Source organism: Dipodomys spectabilis, unplaced genomic scaffold, assembly GCF_019054845.1.
Source record: "Dipodomys spectabilis isolate Male_0828 unplaced genomic scaffold, ASM1905484v1 ptg000228l, whole genome shotgun sequence".
Classification (NCBI taxonomy): domain Eukaryota; kingdom Metazoa; phylum Chordata; class Mammalia; order Rodentia; family Heteromyidae; genus Dipodomys; species Dipodomys spectabilis.
This window is the reverse complement of record NW_024870905.1, coordinates 11,086,291-11,112,037: the sequence shown is the minus strand read 5'-3', so window position 1 is coordinate 11,112,037 and position 25,747 is coordinate 11,086,291. Positions and strand designations below refer to the sequence as shown.

General features: G+C 46.8%; 1 protein-coding gene and 1 non-coding gene across 2 annotated transcripts in view; one reads left to right on the top strand and one right to left on the bottom strand.

The window, feature by feature from the left end:
• Positions 1-25,747, top strand: part of Etfa (electron transfer flavoprotein subunit alpha) — a 44,415-nt gene that overhangs the window by 13,164 nt on the left and 5,504 nt on the right. The window contains exons 5-10 of the mRNA XM_042697758.1: positions 1,990-2,089; positions 4,251-4,361; positions 5,488-5,589; positions 7,398-7,466; positions 7,715-7,797; positions 24,248-24,313. Of these exons, the coding sequence (XP_042553692.1) occupies positions 1,990-2,089; positions 4,251-4,361; positions 5,488-5,589; positions 7,398-7,466; positions 7,715-7,797; positions 24,248-24,313 (531 nt within the window). The remainder of the gene's footprint in view (positions 1-1,989; positions 2,090-4,250; positions 4,362-5,487; positions 5,590-7,397; positions 7,467-7,714; positions 7,798-24,247; positions 24,314-25,747) is intronic.
• Positions 2,652-2,758, bottom strand: LOC122123455. The gene has a single exon (XR_006150402.1). It is a non-coding gene; the product is annotated as a U6 spliceosomal RNA (small nuclear RNA).

Genomic DNA, 25,747 nt, shown 5'->3' with positions numbered 1-25,747 from the left:
ATGGGGCTTGAATTCTGGGCCTGGGCGCTGTCCCTCAGCTCTTCAGCTCAAGGTGAGTGCTCTACCACTTCAGCCACAGTACCACTTCTGGTTTTCTGGTGGTTCATTGGAGATAAGAGTCTCACAGACTTTCCTGCCCAGGCTGGCTTTGAACCCCAATCCTCAGATCTCAGCCTCCTGAGTTGCTAGGAAGACAGGTGTGAGCCACCAGTGCCTGGCTCCAAATTGTAATACTTTCAAATCGCTCTTTTTTTCTTTTCTTTTCTCTGTGGTACTGAGTAGGAGCCCAGTGCTTGCTCCTTGCTGCTTGCTAGGCAAACACTGTCTGTCACTAACTGAATAGCAAAACTATCTTCCAGCTAGTAACTTGTTTTTAAGTGGTTGAAAGGGATTACTATATAATGTAGGTAATGATAGTGAAAACCTAAACCTTTCCTTCTGGAAACGTCGGAGGAAGGAGATTAATTCAGACTGTGTCTGTGTCTGACTGGGGCCACTTAATAGATCCAGGATAACCAAACACTATCCTCAGGGTGCTGGCAGACCTGATTAAGGGGTCTTTCAGCATGCATATTAAAAGTGTTTTAAAACACGACAATAGTTTTAGAATGCTAATGGAAGCTCATGTAATGTGATCAGACATGCATGTTGGAAGGTGCAGAATGGAGTAATTATAGGCTGATTCTGGAGAATTTTGAGCAACTAAGAGAGGGATGGGGGCAGAACAGGGAAAGGAACTTGAGTGTTAGCGTCAGGATGTTATGAGCATGCCTGCCAGCCTCCGAGTCACACACCAAGCTCAGCAGGTGCCGGGGAGTCAGCTCTTTGTAGAAGTCAGTGGAGATTCAGCTTTCCTATTTCACATAATACATAGGCTGGTAGTCAGGTCAGTTTAATCGTTTTCTAGTTTTAGAGTTCTGGAGTTTGAACTCAGAGCCTCATGCTTTCTAGGTGAGTGCTCTACTATTTGAGCCACACTCAGTCTTTTTGCTTTTCAGATCAAGTCTTGTGCTTTTCCCAGGGCTGGGCTTCAATATTGATGTTCCTGCTTCTTTCTGTGGAGCTGGGAGAGGTGTGCCACCTGGTGGGGTATTTTGTTTTTGAGATAGGATCTTACTAACTTCTGCCCGGGCTGGCCTTGTAACTTGATCCTCCTGCCTGTCTGTGCTTTCTGCTTGGCTGAGGTCATGCACGCTCATTGCCTTACTGAGCATAATTTTGATCATTTTATGTAACATCATTGTCAACAAAAGACGAAATGTCTGTTTGAAACCTTTTTTTTGGGGGGGGGGTCCGGTCGTAGGGCCTGAACTCTGGGCCTGAGCGCTGTCCTCAGCTCTTCAGCTCAAGGCTAGCGCTCTACCACTTGAGCCAGAGCGCCACTTCCGGCTTTTTTCTTATGTGGTGCTGAGGAATCGAACCCAGGGCCTCAGGCATGCAAGGCAAGTGCTCTACCACTGAGCCACCTTCCCAGCTCCACCTTTTCTTTTTATATCCACTAGTAAATATATAATATATATGTATATATATGTATATATTACATAATATACATGTATGTATATGTATATAAAATAACCCTTTTTCTGGCAAAGGAAAGAAGAGAGGGATGGAGGGAGGAAAGAAGGAAGGAACAGAGGAGAGGGAGGAACAAACCAATTTACTACTTTTTCATGATTTTCCTACTTTTCTAAAATGTTTTGTTTTTATCTAAATTCAATGGTCTGTAGTTGTCATACTTTGTAATGGGTTATCTGTCAAAGCAACTATATCTCATACTTTAGCACAGTGAATGAAGGTGGGTTCTAATTGCTGTAAAGCTCTAGTGTGCTCTGCGCTAATCTCAAAGTTGCTTTGTGTCTAGTTTGCATGGGAGGCAGAAAAAAACGTGGATCACAGTGACTGCAGAATAGGCCTTGGGATAATGCCACTGTGGGTTCCTGGCCTTCCTCCGCATGAATGTACTTGACTCACTGTTCATTTTTCTTTCAGAACCTGTTGCCCAGAGTAGCAGCTAAACTTGATGTTGCCCCAATTTCTGATATCATTGCAATCAAGTCACCTGACACATTTGTAAGAACTATTTATGCAGGTGAGTACCCAAGGGAGACAAGCAGCTAAATCTTAGGTAAGGGTATAAAGAAAACTTAAAGATTGTGTGTGTTTGTGCGCGCGCATGTGTATGCTTGTGTGCACACATGTGCGCACTGGCCCTGGGCCTTGAACCTCAGTGTTACAGACTTTCCTGCCTGGGCTGGCTTAAATCTCAGATTTCAGCCTCCTGGGTGGCTAGGATTACAGGCATGAGCCACTGGTGCCTGGCTTAAAGATAGTATTTTAAACAAGCCATACAATTGCTGTAAGTGGACATCGTAAAGGTTTCCAGGAAAGTCCTGGTGTAGAATTGCTGATGGGTGGTGACCTGGAGTTCTCTCTAATGCATCCTGGGCACAGCATTCCTGACTGGCCCTGTTGGTCCTGCGGTCAGACAGAATTAGATTCACTATTCCGTATGGTTGGTAAATAGCATCTGGAAAAAGCAAAACTTTTTTAAAGATAATATTCTCAGTCTTTGCTTCTCCATTTCCATACGCGCTAAGGAATTCAGGTCAGGGTCTCTAGCTGATTGATCTTTTCTTTCTTTCTTTTTTTTTTAAAATATGGAACGCTTCATGAATTGGCGTGTCATTCTTGCGCAGGGGCCATGCTAAGCTTCTCTGTATCATTCCAATTTTAGTGTATGTGCTGCCAAAGCGAGCACTGATTGATCTTTTCTTTTCTTTTTTTTTGTTGGTCGTGGGACTTTGAACTCTGGGCCTAGGTGCTGTCCCTCAGCTTTTCAGCTCAAGGCTGGCGCTCTACCACTTGAGCTATAGCACCACTTCCAGTTTTCTGGTGGTTTATTGGACATAAGAATTTCACAGCCTTCCTTGCCCGGGCTGGCTTTGAACCGAGATCCTCAGATCTCAGCCTCCTGAGTAGCTGGATTACAGGTGTGAGCCACTGGCGCCCGGCCTGATTGATCTTTTCTAAGCACATTGGTCTCTAGTGGGGTTGGTGCAAGGCAGTAAACTCTTCGTTCTTTCTGATTAAAGTTGCATTTCAATGTAAGTGGACATTTCTCAAATCAAAAAAAAAATTTTTTTTTTTTTTTTTGGATCCAGTCTTGGGGCCTGAACTCTGGGCCTGGGCGCTGTCCCTTAGCTCTTCAGCTCAAGGCTAGCACTCTACCACTTGAGCCACAGTGCCACTTCTGGCTTTTTTCTTTTTGCTTATGTGGTGCTGAGGAATCGAACTCAGGGCCTCATGCATACAAGGTAAGTGCTCTACCACTGAGCCACCTTCCCAGCCCTCAAAATTTTTATCCTTAGTAACGTCTGAGGGGAAATATTTAGTCATAGCCTTCAAGTGATTGCTAATCTGTAAGAAATGTCTCAAATCCTTAAAACATCTGGGCACATCTGATCTTGTTTACGCACATTTTCAGGAAGGTATTGCGGATCACTTCGGTTACTGGTTGCATTGTTTGGAGAAAGCAGCTTCATATTCTCACAGGGTGCTCCCATCCTTTCTGTGGCTGGCTGTCCCAGTTGCTTCTGGTCCTGAGGCTTAGACTCAGCCTGGATGCTGGCTCTGAACTTTTTTGTTCAAGGCTAGCACTCTACCACTTCAGCCATAGCTTCACTTTTGGCTTTTTTGGTAGTTAATTGGAGATAAGAGTCTCCTGGAACTTCCTGCCTGGGCTGGCCTTGAACCATGATCCTTGGATCTCACCCTCCCGAGTAACTGGGATGACAGATGTGAGCCATGGTGTCTGCTGGTCACCTGCCAGATTTTTTTTTTTTTGGGGGGGGGGGTCTGTTGAGGGGCTTGAACTCTGGGCTTGAACGCTGTCCCTGAGTTCTTCAGCTCAAGGCGAGTGCTCTACCTCTTGAGCCACAGCGCCACTTCTGGTTTTCTAGTGGTTTATTGGAGATAAGAGTCTCACGGACTTTGCTGCCCGGGCTGGCTTTGAACTGCGATCCTCAGATCTCAAGCCTCCTGAGTAGCTAGGATTACAGGCGTGAGCCACCGCCGCCCGGCTACCTGTCAGATTTTTAAGATGACCCCTGTCAGATTTTTAAGATGATCCTGTTGTTCCCCTACTGGGTCAAGGTAGAAAGCAACCAGCTCAAGAAATAAAACTTGAGCCTGAAAGGAATATTCCTGATATTGCCTCGCACTGTTGCTTTAGCAAATGAGCTGTGTTTCAGGCAATGCGCTGTGCACCGTGAAGTGTGATGAGAAAGTGAAGGTGTTTTCCGTCCGAGGAACATCTTTTGAAGCTGCAGCGGCGAGTGGAGGCAGTGCTGGCTCAGAGAAGGGTAAGTGTGTTAAACTCCTCTTGTCTTTTTTACTTCACACATCCTTCTAGAGGAAGAGATGATGACCTCTGGGTAAAATTCTAGCATAGTGTTTGGAAGTTCAAGCCGGGTGACATTCATTCCCAGGGTTATATAGAGCTAAGGGATCATTACAGTTTATGTCCATTTCTCATCACCTTTGGTACTAGGACGGTTTAGTGATCAAGAGAATGGGAGAGAGAGTCTGTTAGGGTCATCAGTCACATTCGTAGTAACATTACTTTTTTGGGGGGTGGGGAAGGTCCTGAGCTTGAACTCAGGGCCTGGGTGCTGTCCCTAAGCTTTTTTGCTAGCATTCTACTACTTGAGCCACAACTCCATTTCTGGCTTTGGAGATGAGCCACATGGACTTTCCCACTCAGGCTGTCTTTGAACCATGATCCTCAGATGTCAGCCTTCTGAGTAGATAGGATTACAGGCGTGAGCTGCCAGCACTCAGTACATGTTAAGACTTTCTTGTCAGAAGAATATTTAAGTGACTCAGTATAATAGATGAATGTAAATAATAATAAACATTTGAACATATATATATTTATCTTATTTGAACCCTGTATTTAGAGTTATGTGGGTTTTTTGTTTGTTTTTTGTCACTTGTGGGGCTTGAACTGTAGGCCTGGATGCTGTCTTTCAGCTCTTCAGTTCAAGGCGAGTGCTCTACCACTTAAGCCACAGAGCCATTTCTGGTTTTCTGGTGGTTCATTGGAGATAAGAGTCTCACAGACTTTCCTGCCTGGGCTGGCTTTGAACCACAGTCCTCAATCTCAGCCTCCTGAGTAGCTAGGATGACAGATGGGAGCCACTGGCCCCCGGCTGAGTTACATGGTTTTTATAGACAAATCCAAGGATGAACTGACTTCTCCAAAGTTGTAGAGCCAGTGAGGCAAAACCTAGACAGGATCTTTTTCTCTCTGGTCTTCCCATAATCAAAGAAGGTGGACTCCAGAGCACAGAAATGTCCTAATAATGAGTAATGTCTGTCTCCAGGGATAGTTTTGTACGTCCTTATAGAAGTTTGTGTGTTTCTTTTGTAAGAGTAACGCTCATCCTGCAGCCTGATATTTAGTCCTGGTTTTGTCACAATGTGCAGTCTCAAGCCCTTCACCGGTGGGAGCGTCAGAGTGGCTGGACCAGAAGTTAACCAAGAGTGACCGGCCAGAGCTCACAGGTGCCAAAGTGGTGGTGTCCGGAGGTGAGTGCCATGCTGAGGTGAAAAGATGACGCAAACTGTGTGACACTCACCCTTAATGGGGTACAGTCATCCTGCTTTGTGTTATTTTTTGTTCGGGTGGGGCTGGGGGTTGAACTGGGGAGCCTGCGAATGGTAGATGAGCTCTACCACTGAGCTCTGTTCCCAACCTGGAGGACAGGTTGTTGGTTTGCTTTTTGTTTTTTGTTCCAAATATTACAACTCAGGTTTCATTCCCATTTACCAACGAGGACCCCGAAGTTAGGAGCATCCTCCATGGTCACACATCTTTGTCTCTGACAGCGGGGTGGAGGTGGGGGTGCAGGGCAGATCTCATCCCCGTGACAGCCACGAGTGGTCTTGTCTTACCCTGCACTCACTTTGTTCTGCGGGGACAGTGAACCTGGGAAACTCAGGGCCATCAGGTGTCTAGGTCTCTGTGGACGAGAGCTTGGCAAGTGTCTTCAAAATTGACGCCAAAACTGTTAGTATGCTTCTGGGCTTGAACTCTGGGCCCAGGCTCTGTCCCTAAGCTTTTTTGCTCAATGAGCCACGGCTCCACTTCTGGCTTTTTGCTGGTTCATTGGCATGAAGAGTCTCATTGGATGTTCCTGTCCTGGCTGGCTTTGAATTGTGATCTTGGCTTCCTGAGCAGCTGGGATTATAGTTGTGAGTCACTGTACCTAGCTATATTGTTTATTGTTTCTTTCTTTAAAAGACTTTATAGCTATCTGGCTGTCTTGTTTTTTTTTTTTTTAAAGGCTAGCTGGGCGCCAGTGGCTCACATCTGTAACCCTAACTACTCAGGAGGCTGAGATCTGAGGATCATTGTTCAAAGCCAGCCTAGGCAGGAACATCCATGAGCTTATCTCCAATAAACCACCAGAAAACCAGAAGTGGCGCTGTGGCTCAAGGGGTAGAGTGCTTGTCTTGGGCTGAAGAGCTGAGGGACAGCACCCAGGCTCAGAGTTCAAGCCTCATGACTGACCAAAAAAAGAGGGAATATTGATCTTTATCTTTGGGGGTTGAGTATGGGGGCAGGGGCTCGTAGGCTTGAATTCTGGGCCTGGGTGCTGTGCCTCAGCTTTTCAGCTCAAGGCAAGTGCTCTACCACTTGAGCTACAGCTCTACTTCCAGCTCTTTATTGGTTAATTGGAGATGGGAGTCTCATGGACTTCACTGTTCAGGCTGGCTTTGAATTGGGATCTTTAGATCTCAACCTCCTGAGTAGGATTACAGGCATAAGCATGAGCCATTGACACTCGGCTTCAGAGAAAATTTTATAGCAGAGCGGAAGATCTGAATATGGCAGCTGTGTAACTGGAAGATGCATTCAGGTATACAAAAGCACAAAAGTTTTAGCCAGTGTGGATGGCTGTAATCCTAGCTACTCAGGAGGCTGAGATCTGAGAATCGTGGTGTAGAGCCAGTCAGCCTGGGAAAGAAAGTCTATGAGACATCTTTATTATTATTATATTATCATTATTGTTATTATTAATATTATTTGTTTATGTGATACTGAAGAATTGAATCTGAGGACTCAAGTATGCTAGGCAAGCACTCTTGCCACTAAGCCATATTCTCAGCCCATGAGACTTATGTGTAATTAATAAAAAATCTGTAAGTGGCTCTGTAGCTCAAGTGGTAGAGTGCTAGCCTTGAGCACAAGAAGCTTGGAGACAGTGCCCAGGCCCTGAGTTCAAGCCCCAGACCGGCAAAAAGAAAAAGAGCAAAAAGTTTTATAGACTGGAGATGACATTTAGTTTCTCTCTCTCTCTCTCTCTCTCTCTCTCTCTCTCCTCTCCAACAAGGTCGGGGTTTGAAGAGTGGAGAGAATTTTAAGTTGTTATATGACTTGGCAGATCAGCTACATGCTGCAGGTAAGTTACTTTTTCTTTAATAGCAAGATATTCCCCTCTTTTTGTTGGTCGTGGGCTTTGAACTTAGGGCCTGGGTGCTGTCCCTGAGCTTTTTCACTCAAGGCTAGCTCTCTACTACTTTGACCCAAGTTCTTCACACAAAATGTTTCCAACTGCACTGTGTTACTGTCTTGGTTTGCAATTTCTCATCAGTGAAGAGCCTGTAGTTGAATAACAGCTGGAAAAGAATGACAATTTTCTTCCCGTAGTTGGCGCCTCCCGTGCTGCTGTGGATGCTGGCTTTGTCCCCAATGACATGCAAGTCGGTCAGACAGGAAAAATAGTAGCACCTGTAAGTATTGCTGTGAGACAGGCTGGGTGGTTCTACAGGGTAAGTGCTGGGGGGTTTAGGACTAAGTGTTGTGGGTATTTATCGAGCAGTAGTCTCAGTGATTTCCATGTCGTTCAGCATCCTTTTCCCAAGCTCCATGGATTCCGTCCTATCAAAATACTTAGCTGTTCTTACATACTGAGTTACTTTTCAAATATAAATATATATATATATATATATATAAAATATTATATTGTGTATGTATAATTTTTTTTTGTCAGTCCTGGGTCTGAACTCTGGGCCTGGGCGCAGTCCCTCAGCTTTTCAGCTCAAGGCTAGCGCTGGACCACTTGAGCCACAGCGCCACTTACTCCCTGCTTTTTCTGCTTATGTGGTGCTGAGGAATTGAACCCAGGGCCTCACGCATGCAAGGCAAGCGCTCTACCACTGAGCCACCTTCCCAGCCCCTCAAATATATATACTTTTTTTGGGGGGGGGTCTAGTCATGGGGCCTGAACTCTGGGCCTGGGCACTGTCCCTCAGCTCTTCAGCTCAAGGCTAGCGCTCTACCACTTGAGCCACAGCGCCACTTCCAGCTTTTTTCTTTTTGCTTATATGGTGCTGAGGAATCAAACCCAGGGCCACATGCATACAAGGCAAGCGCTCTACCACTGAGCCACCTTCCCAGCCCCTATATATATACTTTTTTAAGCAGTAGAATAATTCATCAAGTAAAGTCATAAAGTGGTTGAGCTTAGAAGGCTTAGGTCGCTGCTTTGAACTCATTACTCCTGTGTTCAAGGTCAAATCCAGCTTGCCATCCTCTCAGTTCAAAATGGCTGCCACCACCCTTCCCCAGGAGCACGTCAGTCACCGACACCTGCAGCTCCAGAGGAAGGCAGCTTGCCCCTTGTTGTGCTTCTTGATAGTTTTCCAGTGTGGGTTTTTTTTTTGGGTCCAGTCGTGGGCCTGAACTCTGGGCCTGGGTGCTGTCCCTCAGCTCTTCAGCTCAAGGCTAGCGCTCTACCACTTGAGCCACAGCACCACTTCTGGCTTTTTTCTTTTTGCTTATGTGGTGCTGAGGAATCGAACCCAGGGCCTCATGCATGCAAGGCAAGCACTCTACCACTGAACCACCTTCCCAGCCCCAGTGTGGGTTTTTTTTTTTAAGCAGAGATCACTCTTTTCCACAGAGAAGTTCTCTTCTCCTTTAGCGTCTTTAGACCTAGGAATGAGCTTTGTTGAAAAAGTGAGTTCTGGGCCTGGGAAGGTGGCTCAGTGGTAGAGAGCTTGCCTCATATGCATGAGGCATGCCAGTCCTGAGGCTTAAACTCTGGGCTTGGTCACTGTCCCTCAGTTTCTTTTGCTCAAGGCTAGCACTGTATCACTTGAGCCACAGTGCCACTTCCAGCTTTCTTATGTGTGTGGTACTGAGGAATCGAGTCCAGGGCTTCACACGTGCTAGGTAAGCACTCTACCACTAAGCCACATTTCTAGCCCTGAACTGTGGGATTTCAAGCCAGCTTTATTGGGCAATAGTGAACACATAGAACTTAGAGCACTTGTAAATGTGAAGAAACACTACTACATCATACTGAGAAAAAACAAGGCAACCTCTGTGCAAATGCGTGAGTATTCCTAAAGGACTCTACCTACAAAACGCATAGGAATGATGGGAGGAGAAGCGTGTGTGTTCTCTGTTGTTGGATGATGGCGGATTCCTTAGAAGTCCTGGAGCCACTGACAAGTTCTGCTAGATTCTTGGGGGATGGGGCAGAGAAAAAAAACAGCATCGTAAGTGTTGCTGTGAAAATGGTTTAAATCCCCTGAGAGCTGGACACTGGTGGCTCATGCTTGTCAGCTGCTCAGGAGGCTGAGAACTGAGGATTGGGGTTCAAAGCCAGCCCGGGCAGGCATGTTTATGAGACTCTTATCTCCAATGAACCACGAAAAAGCTGGAAATAGAGCCATGGTTCAAGTGGTAGAGTGCTAGCCCATAGCACAAAAGCTCAGGGGACAGGGCCTAGGCTCTGAGTTCACACTCTTCCACCCTCCCACCCTCTCTCACCCCCCACCCTGCACAAAAACAACCCCTGAGATCCTGGGGCTCTTAGAGTTACCCAGGCCGTATTTTGAGACTCACCAGCTTAGGACTTGGGGGTCATACTGTGGAGACATTGAGCTGTAGAAATTGTGAATTATATTCCTTTTTTTTTTTTTTTGTCGGTCGTGGGACTTGAACTCTGGGCCTGGGCGCTGTCCCTCAGCTCTTCAGCTCAAGGCAAGTGCTCTACCACTTGAGCTACAGCGCCACTTCCGGTTTTCTGGTGGTTTATTGGAGATAGGAGTCTCAGGGTCTCTCCTGCCCGGGCTGGCTTTGAACCGTAATCCTCAGATCTCAGCCCCCTGAGTAGCTAGGATTACAGGCATGAGCCACCAGCGCCCAGACATGAATTATATTCCTATTAAAGGGTATTGCTGGGGCTGGGAAGGTGGCTCAGTGGTAGAGCGCTTGCCTTTGCATGCCTGAGGCCCTGGGTTCGATTCCTTAGCACCACATAAGCAAAAAGAAAAAAGCCGGAAGTGGCGCTGTGGCTCAAGTGGTAGAGCACTAGCCTTGAGGTGAAGAGCTGAGGGACAGCGCCCAGGCCCAGAGTTCAGGCCCCACGACCGGACTCCCCCCCCCCAAAAAAAAAAAAAAGAGTATTGCCCTTTTGTTTCAGTGGGTGGTCACTGTGCTGGTCTCCCATTCAAAGCTCTCTCCTCTGTTCACTTCCTTCCATCTTGAACTGTGGCCCGCAGACCCTTCTTATATACCTAATGCTAGGCTCAGCCACTTGCCTGCCACCTTCCCTCTTCTCTCTAGATCTTCCCCTCCCTGTCCAGCTCCTACTGTCCACAAAAATAAGGCTTTAGGCTTTGAGTACCTGCTTTCTGATTGGCTTTTACCCCTGCCAGAGGGGCAGTGTGTACAGGGCTTGTGGCTCCTCAGTGCTTCCTGGTTGGTCCATCTCCAGCATTTAAACAGCTGCTGTCTACATTTAACCAGGTTTTTAGTCATTGCAGCCGGATAAACCTGAGACAAGCTGTTCCCTCAAGGCTATCGCAGTCCTGAAACCCGTAGTTGAATGCATGACTTCATATGTGCTCTGACTAGCACAGAGCTGAGTTGTTACCGCCCCAAATAATACCTTAATTAATGCCACTTAATACTGCATTAGGCTTTTGGCAGCTCTGTCCCACTTTTGGCAGGAAGAACGTTTGTAGACATCACATCGAGGCTTCCCTGCCTCCGCCCTGTTCAGATCACCTGACATTACACCACCTCCCCTTGTCCCGTACTGACGCACTGTTGGTTTGTGACTAATGCTGAATGCGCGCATCTGTTTTCCCTGCCCTGAAGCCTCTGGAGCCTTTGAAGCCTTTCTTTTTCCACTCATTTTCCTTTCAGTGTGATATTCAGGGGCCCTGTGTTGTGTTGTGTTATATCCTGTTGTGTTTCCATTTCGCAACAGCATCACCACTTTTCTTTCTGACAAGTGATAAAATGAAGGGAATACAAAGTCAGATTTTGTTATCCTCACAAAGTATATTTCTGGCTTCAATTATTTGAGACAGTATGCAATCCCCCAAAGATGCTATGAACTTAGCTCTACCTTTAAATACCTTCTCGTCATTCACAATAACCGACACGTGAAATGTTGAACACACTCATGGGGCAGTCATTACTATCTTCAGTACTAGGGTTTGAACTCAGATCCTTGTAAGGCAAGTGCTCTAGTGCCAAGCACTGGTTATCTTGAGATAAAGTCTTGCTTTTGGCCTGGTGTGCACCTAAACCGTGATCCTCCTACTTTTAGGGGTCCATAGCTGGGATGAGAGCCTTTATTCTCTTTGCATCTAGACCTGGGTGAGCCTTGATTCCCATCTCGCCCCCCCTTGCCCCTCCCTCCAGCATCAAAGTTGGCCTTTGTCTCTTTGTGATCAGTGACAGCTTGTGATGCTCTCGGGAAGGTTTAGGGAGAAAGGCGAACAGATTGAAACCAGAGGAGAGACTTTATGTAAGACAGATTCTGTGTGGTCCTCTCCAGCTGCTACATGTGGGCTGCAAACTTGACATAGGTTTTCTGAGAATTAATTCTTACTGGGGAAACAAGACCGGTGCGTCCCGATTCGAAGTGTCCAGAAGGAAAAAGCAACTGAGGTGTTGCTGTCGTCCTGTCCCGCTCCCCCCCCCAACAAAGGCGGGCAGAGATTGAACTATTTGGCACATTTGTCGTTTCTTGTTGAGTTTAAGATAAATGCTGGGGGTGGGGCTGGGAAGGTGGCTCAGTGGTAGAGTGCTTGCCTTGCATGCATGAGGCCCTGGGTTCTATTCCTCAGTATCACATAAGCAAAAAGAAAAAAGCCAGAAGTGGCACTGTGGCTCAAGTGGTAGAGCGCTAGCCTTGAGCTGAAGAGCTGAGGGACAGCGCCCAGGCCCAGAGTTCAGGTCCCACGTCCGGACCCCCCCCCCCCAAAAAAAAAAAAAACCACATACACACACAAAAGATTAATGCTGGGGCGAGAGTCTCCTTGGTATGTCTTCTGAATACTCCATATTTGTAGTTCCCATTTTGTATCTGCTTCTGCATTGCCTTCTATTAACTGTTGGTGATGCTGACCTTCCTTCCTGTCAGCGCAAACCTGCCAATAATGGGTACTAAAGATGCTAGAGAACCATGGTTTTTTTGTTTGTTTTTGTTTTGGGTTGGTCATGGGGCTTGAATTCTGGGCCTGGGCGCTGTCCCTCAGCACTTCAGCTCAAGGCTAGTGCTCTACCACTTGAGCCACAGTGCCACTTCCGGTTTTCTGAGTGGTTTATTGGAGATAAGAGTCTCACAGACTTTTCCTGCCCTAGCTGGCTTTGAACCACGATCCTCAGATCTCAACCTCCTGAGTAGCTAGGATTACAGGTATGAGCCACCAGTGCCCAGCTAAGAACCATGTTCTTAGGCTTAGTGTAATTTTTTTTTTTTTTTGCTTTGCTTTTGCTGGTCCTGGGGCTTGAACTCAGAGTCTGGGCTCTGTCCCTGAGCCTCTCTGTGCTCAAGGCAAGCACTCTATCACTTGAGCCACAGCTCTACTTTTGGCTTTTTCTGAGTAGCTTGTTGGAGATAAGAGTCTCATGGACTTTCCTGCCAAATTGGCTTTGAACTCCAGTCCTCAGATCTCAGCCTCCTGAGTAGCTAGGATTACAGGTGTGAGCCACCGGTGCCCGGCTTAGTGTAGCTTCTTAAGGAGTGCAATTGCTTTGTCAATATTTTAGTATTTTACTCACTGACTATGTACAATCATGAGCTTAAATCAATAGAACCAGGCTCACTAATATGGAAGAATTTACCCAAACCATACCTTTTGTTCTGTGTTTTCTTTGGAAATTTCACTCCTGTTGAAAAGCCGGCATAGGAACAAACTTCGTTGAGTTACTGTGTACAGCAAGGGCTGAATTTCTGGGCAGCCCTCTAACTTGCTAAAAAGCTGAAGATTGACAGCCACAATCATACTGCATTATCTGGCTTGGCTTTTAACTCCAGGAGAACCATGTTCACAAATTGATGTCTTTTTCCTTTGGGGTTGGTAGAGAAGCATTAAATTGTACTAAAATATTCATATGTAAGTGCATTTAGTTGAAAGCAATTGGCGTTTGTATCCCCAGGAGGATGGCAAGAAATGCTCTGTGGACGGCAGGCCAGAAAACACCCTAAGCAAGCTTCTTAAGGGTAATTACATGGTCCCGAGCCCCGGAGCCCCACATGGCCTGGCAGAGGGGAGCTGGCAGCATCCACAGACCAGCCATGGCCCTGTGGTGCAATAGAATTGCCAAAAAAATTAGAAGCTCCACTTTTGGTTGGGTTTAGGAGTGAATTTTTATCAGATTCCAGAGGACCCGCTTGTAAAAATCCATAGCCATCTTATTACATAAAGTTAAAAAACAAACAACCAAAACATGCGAGTTGTGGAGACTGTTGAGTTCATTTTTCCACATAGGTTGTAACTGCTTAAAAGCATGCCGCTGGCAAGATAGTCCATCTCAGCTCACAGCCGGCACAGTCGGTTGGAAGAGACAGCGGGTCTGGGCTGTAGCTGACAGCTGACAGCTGTCGTGAGCAACAGCACCGAGCTGCTCACACGTAGAGTCAGGTGGGCCCACACACCTGGGTGGGAGAGAACACACGGCTGGTTGCAGCGTGGTCATTCCTCCCGCGGAGATCAATGCCTGTCTTCACTCCGGGCCAAGGCTAGCGCTCCACCACCTGAGCTTCAACTCCACTTCTCACAGAGACTTTCCCGCCCTGGCTGGCTTCAAACCTTGATCCTCAGATCGCAGCCTCCTGAGTAGCTGGAATGACAAGTGTGAGCCACCGGCGCTCAGCTGAACTCTTTTTGATGATTATCAAAGCGCCAAGATTCTAGAATTAAATGTTTTGAAGAAGGACAGTTGTGTGGAGGTTTCTGTTGAAGTGATAATTTTATGGCTTTTTTTGTAGGAAAGTATAATGGAACCTTCCACTTTACCTTCTTATTTCACGCCACACGTCATTCGACACTCACCGTGTTGCCTCAGCAACTCTGACCCTGCTTGGCGCTGTTCACTTTTCTATCTGCTCACTTTCCATCTCTCTGAATGCTTGTATATTTTGACTCAGGTGGTATTTGTCTTTCTTTCCAGTTTAACTCATGTAAGATCGGATATGAGAAGGTCATTTCTTTTTTTGGCTGAGTAATAGTCCAGTTTATAAACACTTTGTGTACTCATTTAGGTATCTGCTGACTCACACGCGATCATTTTCACCCTTTGGCCCGCATGAGTAGTGCACGTTGACTCTCGTGGGCTCCTCTGTGTCTGCATACAGGGGTGCAGCTGCCGGGTAGTCACGTGATAGAACTTTTGGGAAACCACCTAGTTTTCCTCTGGCTGCTTTGTAACCGTAGAGCCTCTTGTCATAGAAGTTCATGGAGGAAGACCGGTCGGGAGCGAAGGCCAGCTGGTAGTGATGTGGGAGAGGGGCTGCTCAGCATGTGGAAAATGGGGGGCCCTGGGGCCCAGCGCCACTGCCTCTCATGGCCACATGGTGTCATTGGTGAACTAAGAAGATCACATAGGTGACCACACAGAATACTGTGGAAGAACCCAGAGGTGTAATTTTGGACAGGCAACTGCTCTCTGTGGCAGCACTCAGACTAAAGTTGGAGCAGTGCAGAGGGAGTTGGCCTGGCTCCTGATAGACACAACACACCGACGTGTGAAGCTGTCTATATCTATATATTTTAAAGTTAATAGTCAAAATAAACTTTGTGAACCAAGAACACGCAAGGCTTTGTATTAGACTTGAGGGTACTCAAGTATTTTATGCAGTGAATCCTACTAGTCTGATGTGAACTAACTGTGATTACTTTGGCCAAGTGTGCACTGTACTTGGCATCTCAGGATCTCAGGGATTCTCCCAGAGTGGAGTTTGTGAACTAATTAGGCAGATGTAAATCACTGGATTGCAAAGTAACTGAATGCGATACTATGTATCTTAATTGTTTTTATATATACATATATTTTTATTATTTATTTTTGTCAACCGTAGGGCTTGAACTCAGGGCCTGGGTGCTGTTCTTGAGCTTTTGTGCACAAGGCTAGTGCTCTATCATTTTGAGCCACACCTTCCAATTTTCTAATGTAGACAAGAGTCTCATGGACTTTTCTGCCCAGGTTGGCTTAGAACCTCAATCTCAGATCTCATTCTCCTGAGTAGCTATCATTACAGGCGTGAGCTACCAGCCTTAAGGTTCTATCTATCTATCTATCTTTTTGTTTTTGGTTTGTTGTAGGGCTTGAATTCTGGGCCTGAGTGTTTTCCCTCAGCTCTTCAGCTCAAGGCTAGTGCTCTACCACTTGAGCCACAGTGCCACTTCCGTTTTTCTGGTGGTTTATTGGAGATAAGAATCTCACGGACTGGGCTGGGAAGTTGGCTCAGTGGTAGAGCGCTTGTCTTGCATGCATGAGGCCCTGGGTTCGATTCCTCAGCACCACATAAGCCAAAAGAAAAAAGCCAGAAGTGGCGCTGTGGCTCAAGTGGTAGAGCGCTAGCCTTGAGCTGAAGAGCTGAGGGACAGTGCCCAGGCCCAGAGTTCAGGCCCCATGACCGGACCCAAAACGAAAACAAAAACAACAACAAAGTATCGGCTAGTTTTGATTGCAGGTTGCTAAGTTAGAATAAGCAAGTATCCCCACCAACAAAGACAAAATATGACTTGGGAGTCTTGCTTTCCCAGGGAGCATGCATGCCAGCATTGGAGGCCTGTTGCTGATACACAACTCCTGGTAGGACAGTAAGGCCCGAAGGTGCCATCAATCATGGCATTTCTTAGGCTATGGAGCCCACAGGTAAGGTAGAAACTGAAGCATCTTGTAATGTTAGATAAAGCTAATTGTACAGATTTAAGTTGGCTGTGCCTCTGGGACTTTTGTCCAAGATAAATATATTTACTGCAGGTTTAGTAGTTGGATGACCTCACTAATGTGTTGAGACTACACTGAAGCATGAACAGTATAGGAGAAACAGCGCTAAACTTGAAATCTAAGAACTCAGGTTCTAAGAAGCCCGCCTCTCGCTAGGTATGGTAGTGTACACCTGTGGGGATAGAGGAAGGGGGATCATGGTCAGAGGCTGGCCTGTGTGAAAGTAGGAGACCCTATCTGAATAAAACCAAAACACAAAAAGGTTTGGAGGTGTGGTTCAAGAAGTAGCGTGCTTGCCAGGCCCTAATTCAAATCCTAGTGCTCCTTCTCCCATGCCCCCCATCCCCCCCAAAAATTCCTGTTTTTTAAGAGAGTAGAGTGGGTGGGGAATTGGGAGAAGTTGGTCATAGGGAACAAAGATGTGTACCAGATGAGCAAACTGGGCTTCAGCACACAGAATGGTAATGGTGATTAGAGTTTTTTTGGTTGGTTGTGGGGCTTGAACTCAGGGCCTGGGGAGTGTCCCTGAGCTTTTTTGTTCAAGGCCAGTGCTCTACCACTTTGAGCCACAGTGCCACTTCTATTTTCTGGTGGTGCACTGGAATTAGAGTCTCATGGACTTTCTCGCTGACACTGGCTTTAAACCATGATCCTCAGATCTCAGCCTCCTGAGTAGCTAGGATTACAGATGTGATTCACTGGCACCCAGCATGACTACAGTTAATAATACTGGACAGTTAATAATACAGTTAGGGGGAGGGGGGAGGCTGGGAAGGGATGTGAAGGATAAACAAAGGAGGAGGCTGCAATGCTTGGTAAGAAATGTACACATTATCCTGCCCATGTAACTGTAACTCCTCTGTACAGTATGTTCACAAATAAAATAAAATTAAAAAAAAAAAAAAGATAAAAGATAAACAGAAAAAAAAAATAATACAGTTAGTTCTTGCTAAGAGAGCAAAAAAAAAAAAAATATATATATATATATATATACATATACATATTGTAATTGGATTAAGTGCAGAGACACGCGTGCTAGACCAAGTGTTCTACAGCTAAGGTATGCTCTCACCCTAAGGGAATAAATCTTTTTCTTTCTTTCTTTTTTTTTTTTTAAGAGAGTAAATCTTAAGTATCATCATCACATGAAAAAAAATCAGTCATAAGGTGCTGATGTCTCATACCTGCGGTCCTTGCTACTTGGGAGGCTGAGGTCTGAGGACAGGGTTCAAAGCCACATCTGTGAGACTCTCTATCCTTTCTTTTTTTTTCTGGTCGGTCGTGGGGCTTGAACTCTGGGTCTGGGCGCTGTCCCTCAGCTCTTCAGCTCAAGGCTAGCGCTCTACCACTTGAGCCACAGCGCCACTTCTGGCCTTTTCTGTTTATGTGGTGCTGAGGGATCAAATCCAGGGCCTCATGCATGCAAGGCAAGCGCTCTACTGCTGAGCCACCTTCCCAGCCCGTCTATATCCACTTAATCAGCAAACTAAACAGAACTAGATATGTGGTTCAAGTGGTAATGTTAACCTTGAGCAAAAAGCTAAGCACCCAGGACCTGAGTTTAAGTCACACAAAAACAAAAGACAAGACAAGCGGCTGGTGAGGTGACAGATATGCTAACCAGCGTGATCCTGGCAGCCACTCTGAGATGTGTACACGTATCAGATTATCATTGTGTAAATTCTATGCGTATAATTTTTATCTTTCAAAAATACCTCAGTAAATGTAAGGAGAAGCAGGCTGCCTTTTACCCCGTGTACATCGCCTCAGCCAGCACTGCAACGCTGCCAGGCTCCTGCTCTCCAACAGAAATGATCTCCTGTTTGATTGTAGATAAGTAGAATAGTCCAATAGAGTGCAGTGTGACTTCAAGCTCAGCATAGACCCTTGTGGTGATCGGCATGCTACCTTGAATCTCAGTATAGACCTGTTGATGGATGGATGGATAGATGGATGGATGGATGGATGATGGATAAGTGGATGGATGATGCTAGATAAATGGATGAATGGATGGATATGATGAGTGGATGATGGATGGATGGATGGATGGATGGATAGAGGGATGGATGACTGGGACATAATTTCAGCCACAAGCCAAAAATGTGAGTAAATGTTCTGCTGGTGCCGAGTTCAGGCTAGTCAGTGTCAGTACGGGCAGTGTGCAGCTTGAGAAACAAGCCATAGGTAGTTGTGCTCAGAGTTTTGGGGCCTCTTCCAAAAAAGGAAGAGTCTTAAACACAATTTGGCAAACAGAGGAAGTAGTTTGGCCTTTAAAACGTGCAGCAGGATGAAATATAGCAATATTAATGCACAGGAGACTCGCAGTAATTAGAAAATGTAGTTCAGTTAATCTACTCAAAGAGTCATTCATTATTTGCTATGATAAATTCTTTTCACTGCTAGCCTGGCATCTGTCCTGTGCATGGGTGTCTTGTCTTAATGGTAACTTGCTGTTGCAGGAAAGAAGAGAAGACAGAGAAAGCTTTTTTCCTTTGAAAACCCTTCCCCGTCAGAGGTGGCAGAGGGCTATTCTTGAGCATTTAACGTCGACTCTCTGAGCACTGGTTTAGAACTACTAATATATTAGAACTACTAATATATGTTACGTTTAAAAGATTATACTTTGAAGAAATGTAGTTTTTTGTGTTTCTTTCTCAACTTTGTCTAGAAAGGGGACCTGTTGGTAGAAAAGAAATGGAAAACCTGATTTTTTTTATTTATTTTTTTTTAGAGGGGAAACAATATTGACTTGGTTTTTCTGCTCTAAATGCTCCAGATTTAACCACAGCGCTCACATGCATATTGCATGTGAACAAAAAGTAAATGTTTGCTGGGCAACATTGACTCACACCTGTAATCCTAGCTCCTCAAGAGATTGAGATCTGGAGGAACTTGGTTCAAGCCCAGCTCTAAAATAACCAGCAAAAAGCCAGAGTAAAGGTGTGGCTCAAGTGGTAGAGTAACTGGCTAAGCAAAGTACAAGGGTCTGAGTTTAAACCCTGGCCTCTAGTTTATTTTTTTTTCTAATTGTTAAAAGTCTAAATCTCTTCATTCTGCTTTCCTTTCTTTTCTTTTCTCCTTCCTTTCTTCCCTCCCTCCCCCACTTCCACTGTTGGGGTGGAACCTAAGGCATTATGTTCTCATTTGGCTTGGGTGGCTTGGTTGTTTGCTCACACTTGCTTAAGGCTGGCGCTCTATCCACTTGAGCCATACCTCCAGTCCACCCTTTTGATGGTTAATTGGAGATGGAGTCTGGCAGTTTTCTGCCCAGGCTGTCTGCAAACCACAATCCTCTAGGCTCTCAGCCCCCTGAGTTGCTTAGGTAGAAATGTATTCCAATTTCAGGAAGAAGTGAATGTGTTGAGTTTGTATGATAAACTCAGTAATCATCTAAACAGTATCTGTTAGGAACAGCCACAGTAAAATCAGCTAACCAACACCACCCAGGGCATGTATCCTGTTGTGATGCACTGGCATAATTAGTGTGTCTGTGCCCCAGACAACCCCTCCTCACCTGGCGTCCAGGTTCTGTGCTGCCCTCTGCTGGAAGGTTGCTGTAATGAAAATATACTCCAACAGTGTAGGAATGGTGGCTCTCCAGAGTTGTTGGGTGTACACAGAAGTCCTGAGACCCCTGAGGACCACAGCCCCATCCTGGATGTGTGGTGGGAAGAAGGAATTGTTACTTGAAAAAAACCAAATTGGCTGAGTGCTCATTGGGTGCTCAGTAGGCTGACATCTGAGGATCATGGTTTGAAGACAGCTCAGGCAGGAACATCTGTGAGACTCGCCTCCAATGAACTGGAAAGTGGCACTGTGGCTCAAGTGGTAGAGCACTCATGACTAACAACAAAAAAAAGAACCTCCTGTACTTTCCTACCCAGGCCAGCTTGAACTGTGATCCTCAGTTCTCAGCTTCCTGAGAAGCGAGGATTACAGGTGGGCAGTACCTGACAAAGGTACTGGGCCTGGGCGCTGTCCCTGTGCTCTTCAGCTCAAGGCTAATGCTCTACCGCTTGAGCCACAGCGCCACTTCCGGTTTTCTAGTGATTTATTGGAGACAAGAGTCTCATGGACTTTCCTGCTCGGGCTGGCTTTGAACTGTGATCCTCAGATCTCAGCCTCCTGAGTACTAGGATTACAGGCGTGAGCCATCGGCACCCTGCAAAGGTAGAACTTTTGACAGTGCTTGTTAGTGCTTAGGTGGGTGCTGTTCTTTCTCCAGGTCATGATTGCCTCTTGCTTACATGGAGGGGCCGCAGCACTGCTGCCAGCCCTCCTCCTCTCTCCCCCTCCATCCACCCTGGATTTCCTGCCTTGCTAAAACTACCCAGACCAGCTCCAGCACCCCCCCCTTCTTTGTGCGTCTGCTCTTTTCTTTAATCCCTCATTCTCTGAATCCTTAATTGCTATTCTCCCTCCAACTGCTTCCCTTATTTTCTCTCCCAGTCATTTTCCTGATTTGGAGGGAAGGCGCCTGGGGCAGGGTTGGCCTGGCTGTGTTGTATCTGAAATGCTCTGCAAATCAGCATCTGGAGAGTTGGGTACATACTAATTATCATTATTGAGATGCAGAGATGCATTCTGAGCCTTGAGGAGGCATTCTCCGATATTAGTCTAATTGCCTGTATATGGTTTTTAAAAGGAAGAAGAAAGCTACCCATTCCCAACTCATGCTTCCGACTTGCAGTGCTTTTATGCTTCTCAGAAAACTACTTTGCCACATAAAGCGCCCCTGCTCTTTGCCCATTTGGGGGGTCCCTGCTGATGCTTGGGCCTGGGGCACCTGCCTGTGGCTCTAGATCTGTTTTCTGCTTACCAGGTTCATGCTTCACATCAGCAGAATTCATTTGGAGGGCAGAGTTTAAAGTAGACTTTATATGACTTTATATGATGTTTATGCTTACCGCCAGAGTGAGTCAACATTTTTCTTAGCATTTCATGATGCAAATGGAGCTTTTAAGACTTGTTGAATTTTAATGTAGACACGTGTGTCAGAAAGACTCATTTATAGGACTATCGATCTTTCCAGTGCTTGCTTTGGGAGTGTCTAGAAGAGTGGACAGAAAGAGTGGTTAGTGGCCCAGTATCTGACTGTCTGTCAAAATAACTGGCTTTCAGAATCATTCTGTTAGATTCTTTTGGTCTAAATAACTTGCTCTCAAAATCATTATATAAGAACCCTTTGGCCAGGCACTGGTGGCTCACGCCTGTCATCCTAGCTACTCAGGAGGCTGAGATCTCAGGATCACAGTTCAAAGCCAGCCTGGGCAGGAAAGTCCGTGAGACTCTTACCTCCGATAAACCACCAGAAAATCGGAAGTAGCACTGTAGCTCAAGTGGTAGAGCGCTAGCCTTGAGCTGAAGAGCTTGAGGGACAGCGCCCAGGCCCAGAGTTCAAGCCCCACAACTGACAAAAACAACCCTGTGTGCTTTAGTGAATATATATATATATATATATTTAATTTTTTGCTGGTCCTGGGGCTTGAACTCAGAGTCTGGGCACTGTCCCTGAGCTTCTTTCACTCAAGGCTAGTGCTCTACCACTTGAGCCACAGCACCACTTGTGGCTTTTTCTGTGTATGTGGTACTGAGGAATCAAATCCAGGGCTTATACATGCCAGGCAAGCTCCCTACTAACTGAGCCACCTTCCCAGCCCCCTGAATATATATTTGATATATCTTAATGAATGACCCTTTATGAATGAAGTGCTAGTCAGAAGAAAGGGAAATGACTTTAAGATCATCAGCCAAAGTTACTTATGAATCTGAAATAAAAAAGAAGCTTGTTTTTCTCTCCGTGTCCCTGGGGAGGCCACAGCACAGGGACAGGGCCTCTGCGCGAGGACAGCGGGGCATGCCACAGCCCACAGACTCATGCCACACGCCGTGGAATCATGGGCCTGGTTGGCTCTGAACCTAGAGCCATGCATACAGGAGACCTTCCCCACACTCAGGCCCCGCTCTTCAGCCACACCCCCCTTCCTTATGTTCAAGTAAGCAAAGGAGCAAGAGAGGTGCACCCACCGTCAACCAGGTAGGCACCGTGACTTCCCACGGCCCAAGAAGCCAAGAAAGCCTAGATAGAGCCAGCAGAATCAGAAACGAGCCAGCGCTGCATGGTGTGGCCGGTTCCCATGGCTGAGTCCCTTGCTACATTCCCACATCACAGAGCGGCGGCCTGCGCTCCAAGTGCATCTGTTGGTTTATAATCTCAGCACTGAGGACTCGCTCTGCTTTTCCACTCAAGAATAGCCTTCTGTCACTTGATCCACAGCTTCATTTGCAGCTTTTTGGAGATCAGAGTGTCATGGACTTTCCTACCCGGCTGGCTTTGAACTTTGCTCCTCAGATCTTCAGCCTGCTTGCTCGTTGAAATGCTCTGTGCTGGCTGTGCATTTGGTAAATTAGATCATGTCAGCCGGCAGAAAGCAAGCAAGAGCCGCCTGACAGCTGCCATTGGTGTTGAAGTGGCCCGCGGTGTGAGCCCCCCCCCCCCCCGTGCTGCTTTCTCCTTGTTGTTATCAAAAGATTTGGTGTGACAGAACCAGTGTGTGCACGCAGCCACGCCTCCTGCCAGGCTACGACATGCCACTTCACTTTATGTGTGGGAAACCATTTCCACTGAAGCTTTAATTATACCTTGTAGGCAGAGTGGAACATCTAAGCTCTTTTAATTAAGATCTTATTAAATCACTTCTTCATGACAGCAGAGAGTTTTAAGTTTTCAAACATAGGCATTTTGGAATTTTATTATTTGGGGTTTTGAACTCAGGGTGTGGGCACTGTCCCATCGATTTTCTTTTTTCTCCTAAAGGCTGGCACTGTACCATTTGAGCCACAATTCCACTTTGGGGTTTTTGGTGGCTATTGGAGATAAGAATATCATGGATTTCCCTGTCTGGGCTGGCTTCAAACTGTGACCCTAAGATCTCAGCCTCCTGAGTAGCTAGGATTACAGACGGGAGCCACCAGCGCCTGGCTAGGTTTCTTATTTTTTACCCAGGGAAAAATTTCAAATATAATTTTCTTGTTAAGGTATTGTACAAAGTGGTTACCATTTCATAAGGCAGGCAGAGTGCTAGCCATGAGTAAAAGAAGCTCAAGGACAGCGCACCTGGCTAGAGTTCAAACCCCAAGACTATCAAAAACAAAAACCCAAAGCAAAACAAATACCACCACCACCAATAACAGTAAAAACCCATTTTTCTATTTCCTCGAGTTTCGGAGAAGTTCCACCTTTGGGTTCCTCCCCTCAGGGCCTCCTCCTTCCCTCTGTGTGTGTGTGTGGGGCGGTACCCAAAGTGCTGGATAGGTGTCCATGTCCAGTTCTGTGTTAGATCTAGCTAGATCTTCCCCTTAGGAGAAGAGAGCATGCGCCGCTTGTCTCTCTGAACTTGCCATACTTCACTTCACATGGTTATTCCAGGTCCCTCTGTTTTCAAGGAAAGAATTTTCAGAGTGTATGACACCACATTTATATTCTTGTAATTAAAAAGTTTAATAAACATACCTAACTATTTGGCCTGGCTGGTATGTGTGTTTAGATGTGTTAGATGCGTTCATAACCACGAGTGGGTATGGCTGGGCTGTGAGCCAGGGCGCCGTGGTATCTGTATGGCAGGGTGCCGTGGATCTGTATGGCAGCGTGCCGTGGATCTGTATGGCAGTGTGCCGTGGTATCTGTATGGCAGTGAGCCACAGGCCATGGAGAGGTGGACCGAGAGACTGGGGCAGTTGCTCTAGAATCCTTAGAGCCACATTTGGAACACAGCGTCCAGCCGCTCTCTGTCCACGTGTGAATTATTTCATCCCACAACCGTGGGAATTCTCTGGAGAAAGAGCTGTGTGACAAAGGCAGGCGTGACGGAAGCCGCACACGCCGCGTCTGCTTCATTGAACAGCTGCGAAGAGCCAACGCTTTGGAATGTATTCCAGAATATAAATACGCATTAATCATGTGGTCTCTTGTTCCAGGAACTTTATATTGCTGTTGGGATTTCTGGAGCCATCCAACATTTGGCTGGAATGAAAGACAGCAAGGTAATTGCTCACGGAACAAATGGCGCTAAAAGGGAAAGTTTTCACTTGTAAGATTCAGGTTTTGCTTCAGTGCAGATCTGGGAGCTGGAGGAAACAGAGCTGTTGGTCCCTGGCTGGAGACGGCAGCAGGGACGGGGCGTCACCGGCTTGCAGGGCAGGCCAGTCCGGAGCTCGAAGCTCACTCTCTTGGTCTGCAGGTTCAGATGGGGCATGGTGCCCACCATGGCCCCCGTTAGCTCTGACAGCCCATGAGTAGGAAAGGTGAGGCATTAACAGTGTGGTGAGCCAAGCACCAGTGCTTATACCTGTAATCCCAGCTGCTCAGGAGGCTGAGAATCAGAGGATCGCAGTTCAAAGCCATCGGAGCAGGAAAGTCCATGGGACTCTTTATCTCTATCCAGCAAAAAGCTGGAAGTGGAGCTGTGGCTTAAGTGCTAGAGCACCAGCTGTTGGTGTAAAGGCTGAGGGATAACACCCAGGTCCTGAGTTCAAGCCCCAGGACTGGCACCAAAAAACCCCCAAAAAACCTTGGGGGGGGGTACTCCCTCCCTAATTGTCTGTCTCTGCTTCCCTCTGGTCCCCTAGCCATCTGCCGGTACATGTCACTAACGTGTGCAGGTCTCTTAGGCCGTCATAACACGCCAGTGATTAGGAGGACCTGAGTGGGGAGCGCTGGCCCTCCGCCCCCACTCAGAGCACCGCGTGGAATCCTGCGCGAACATGTGTCTCAGAATCCAAGGGCACCAACACAGGGCTTGAATAATGAACTTCCCTTTCACAAGTCAGAGTTGCCTCTCACACCCCTGTGCGTGTCCATTCACACGGAAGCGTGCTGTAAGAGGTAATAAAACTTTTAACAGGCTTGATGTCTAACTCGAAGAAATGCGCACGCTGCCCCTGTGGCTGCAGCGAGCCTCGGTAGAAGCAGTCAGACGTCACTGTCGGGCGCGGGCCTCTACAGAGCTGTCAAGTCAGCAGCGCCAGGGGCGGCGGTGATGGACGCATTGAGGAAGAAAAGAACAGAGCTGGAAGCCGGTGCTGGTGGCTCACGCCTGTCATCCTAGCTACTCAGGAGGCTGAGATCTGAGGATCGCAGTTCAAAGCCAGCCCAGGCAGGAAAGTCCTTAAGACTCTTATCTCCAGTGAACCATGAGAAAACCTGAAGTGGAGCTGTGGTCAAGTGGTAGAGCACTCACCTTGAGTGAAAAAGCTCATGCGCAGCACTCATGCGCAATGAGGTGGAGATGGTGGACTGAATGAGGGTGGTGAATGGGGGTGGGGGCGGGGCTGGGGGTTGCGAGGACAGTGTCAGCCAGGTGGCCTCCACCCAGGCCACAGATCCATACTTATTCAGTGTGCTCTTGGGTGCTGACCTGGGGTCCCGCAGTGACTCTCATCTCTGCGTCCCGGCCCCTGCGCACCACTGACCATCAT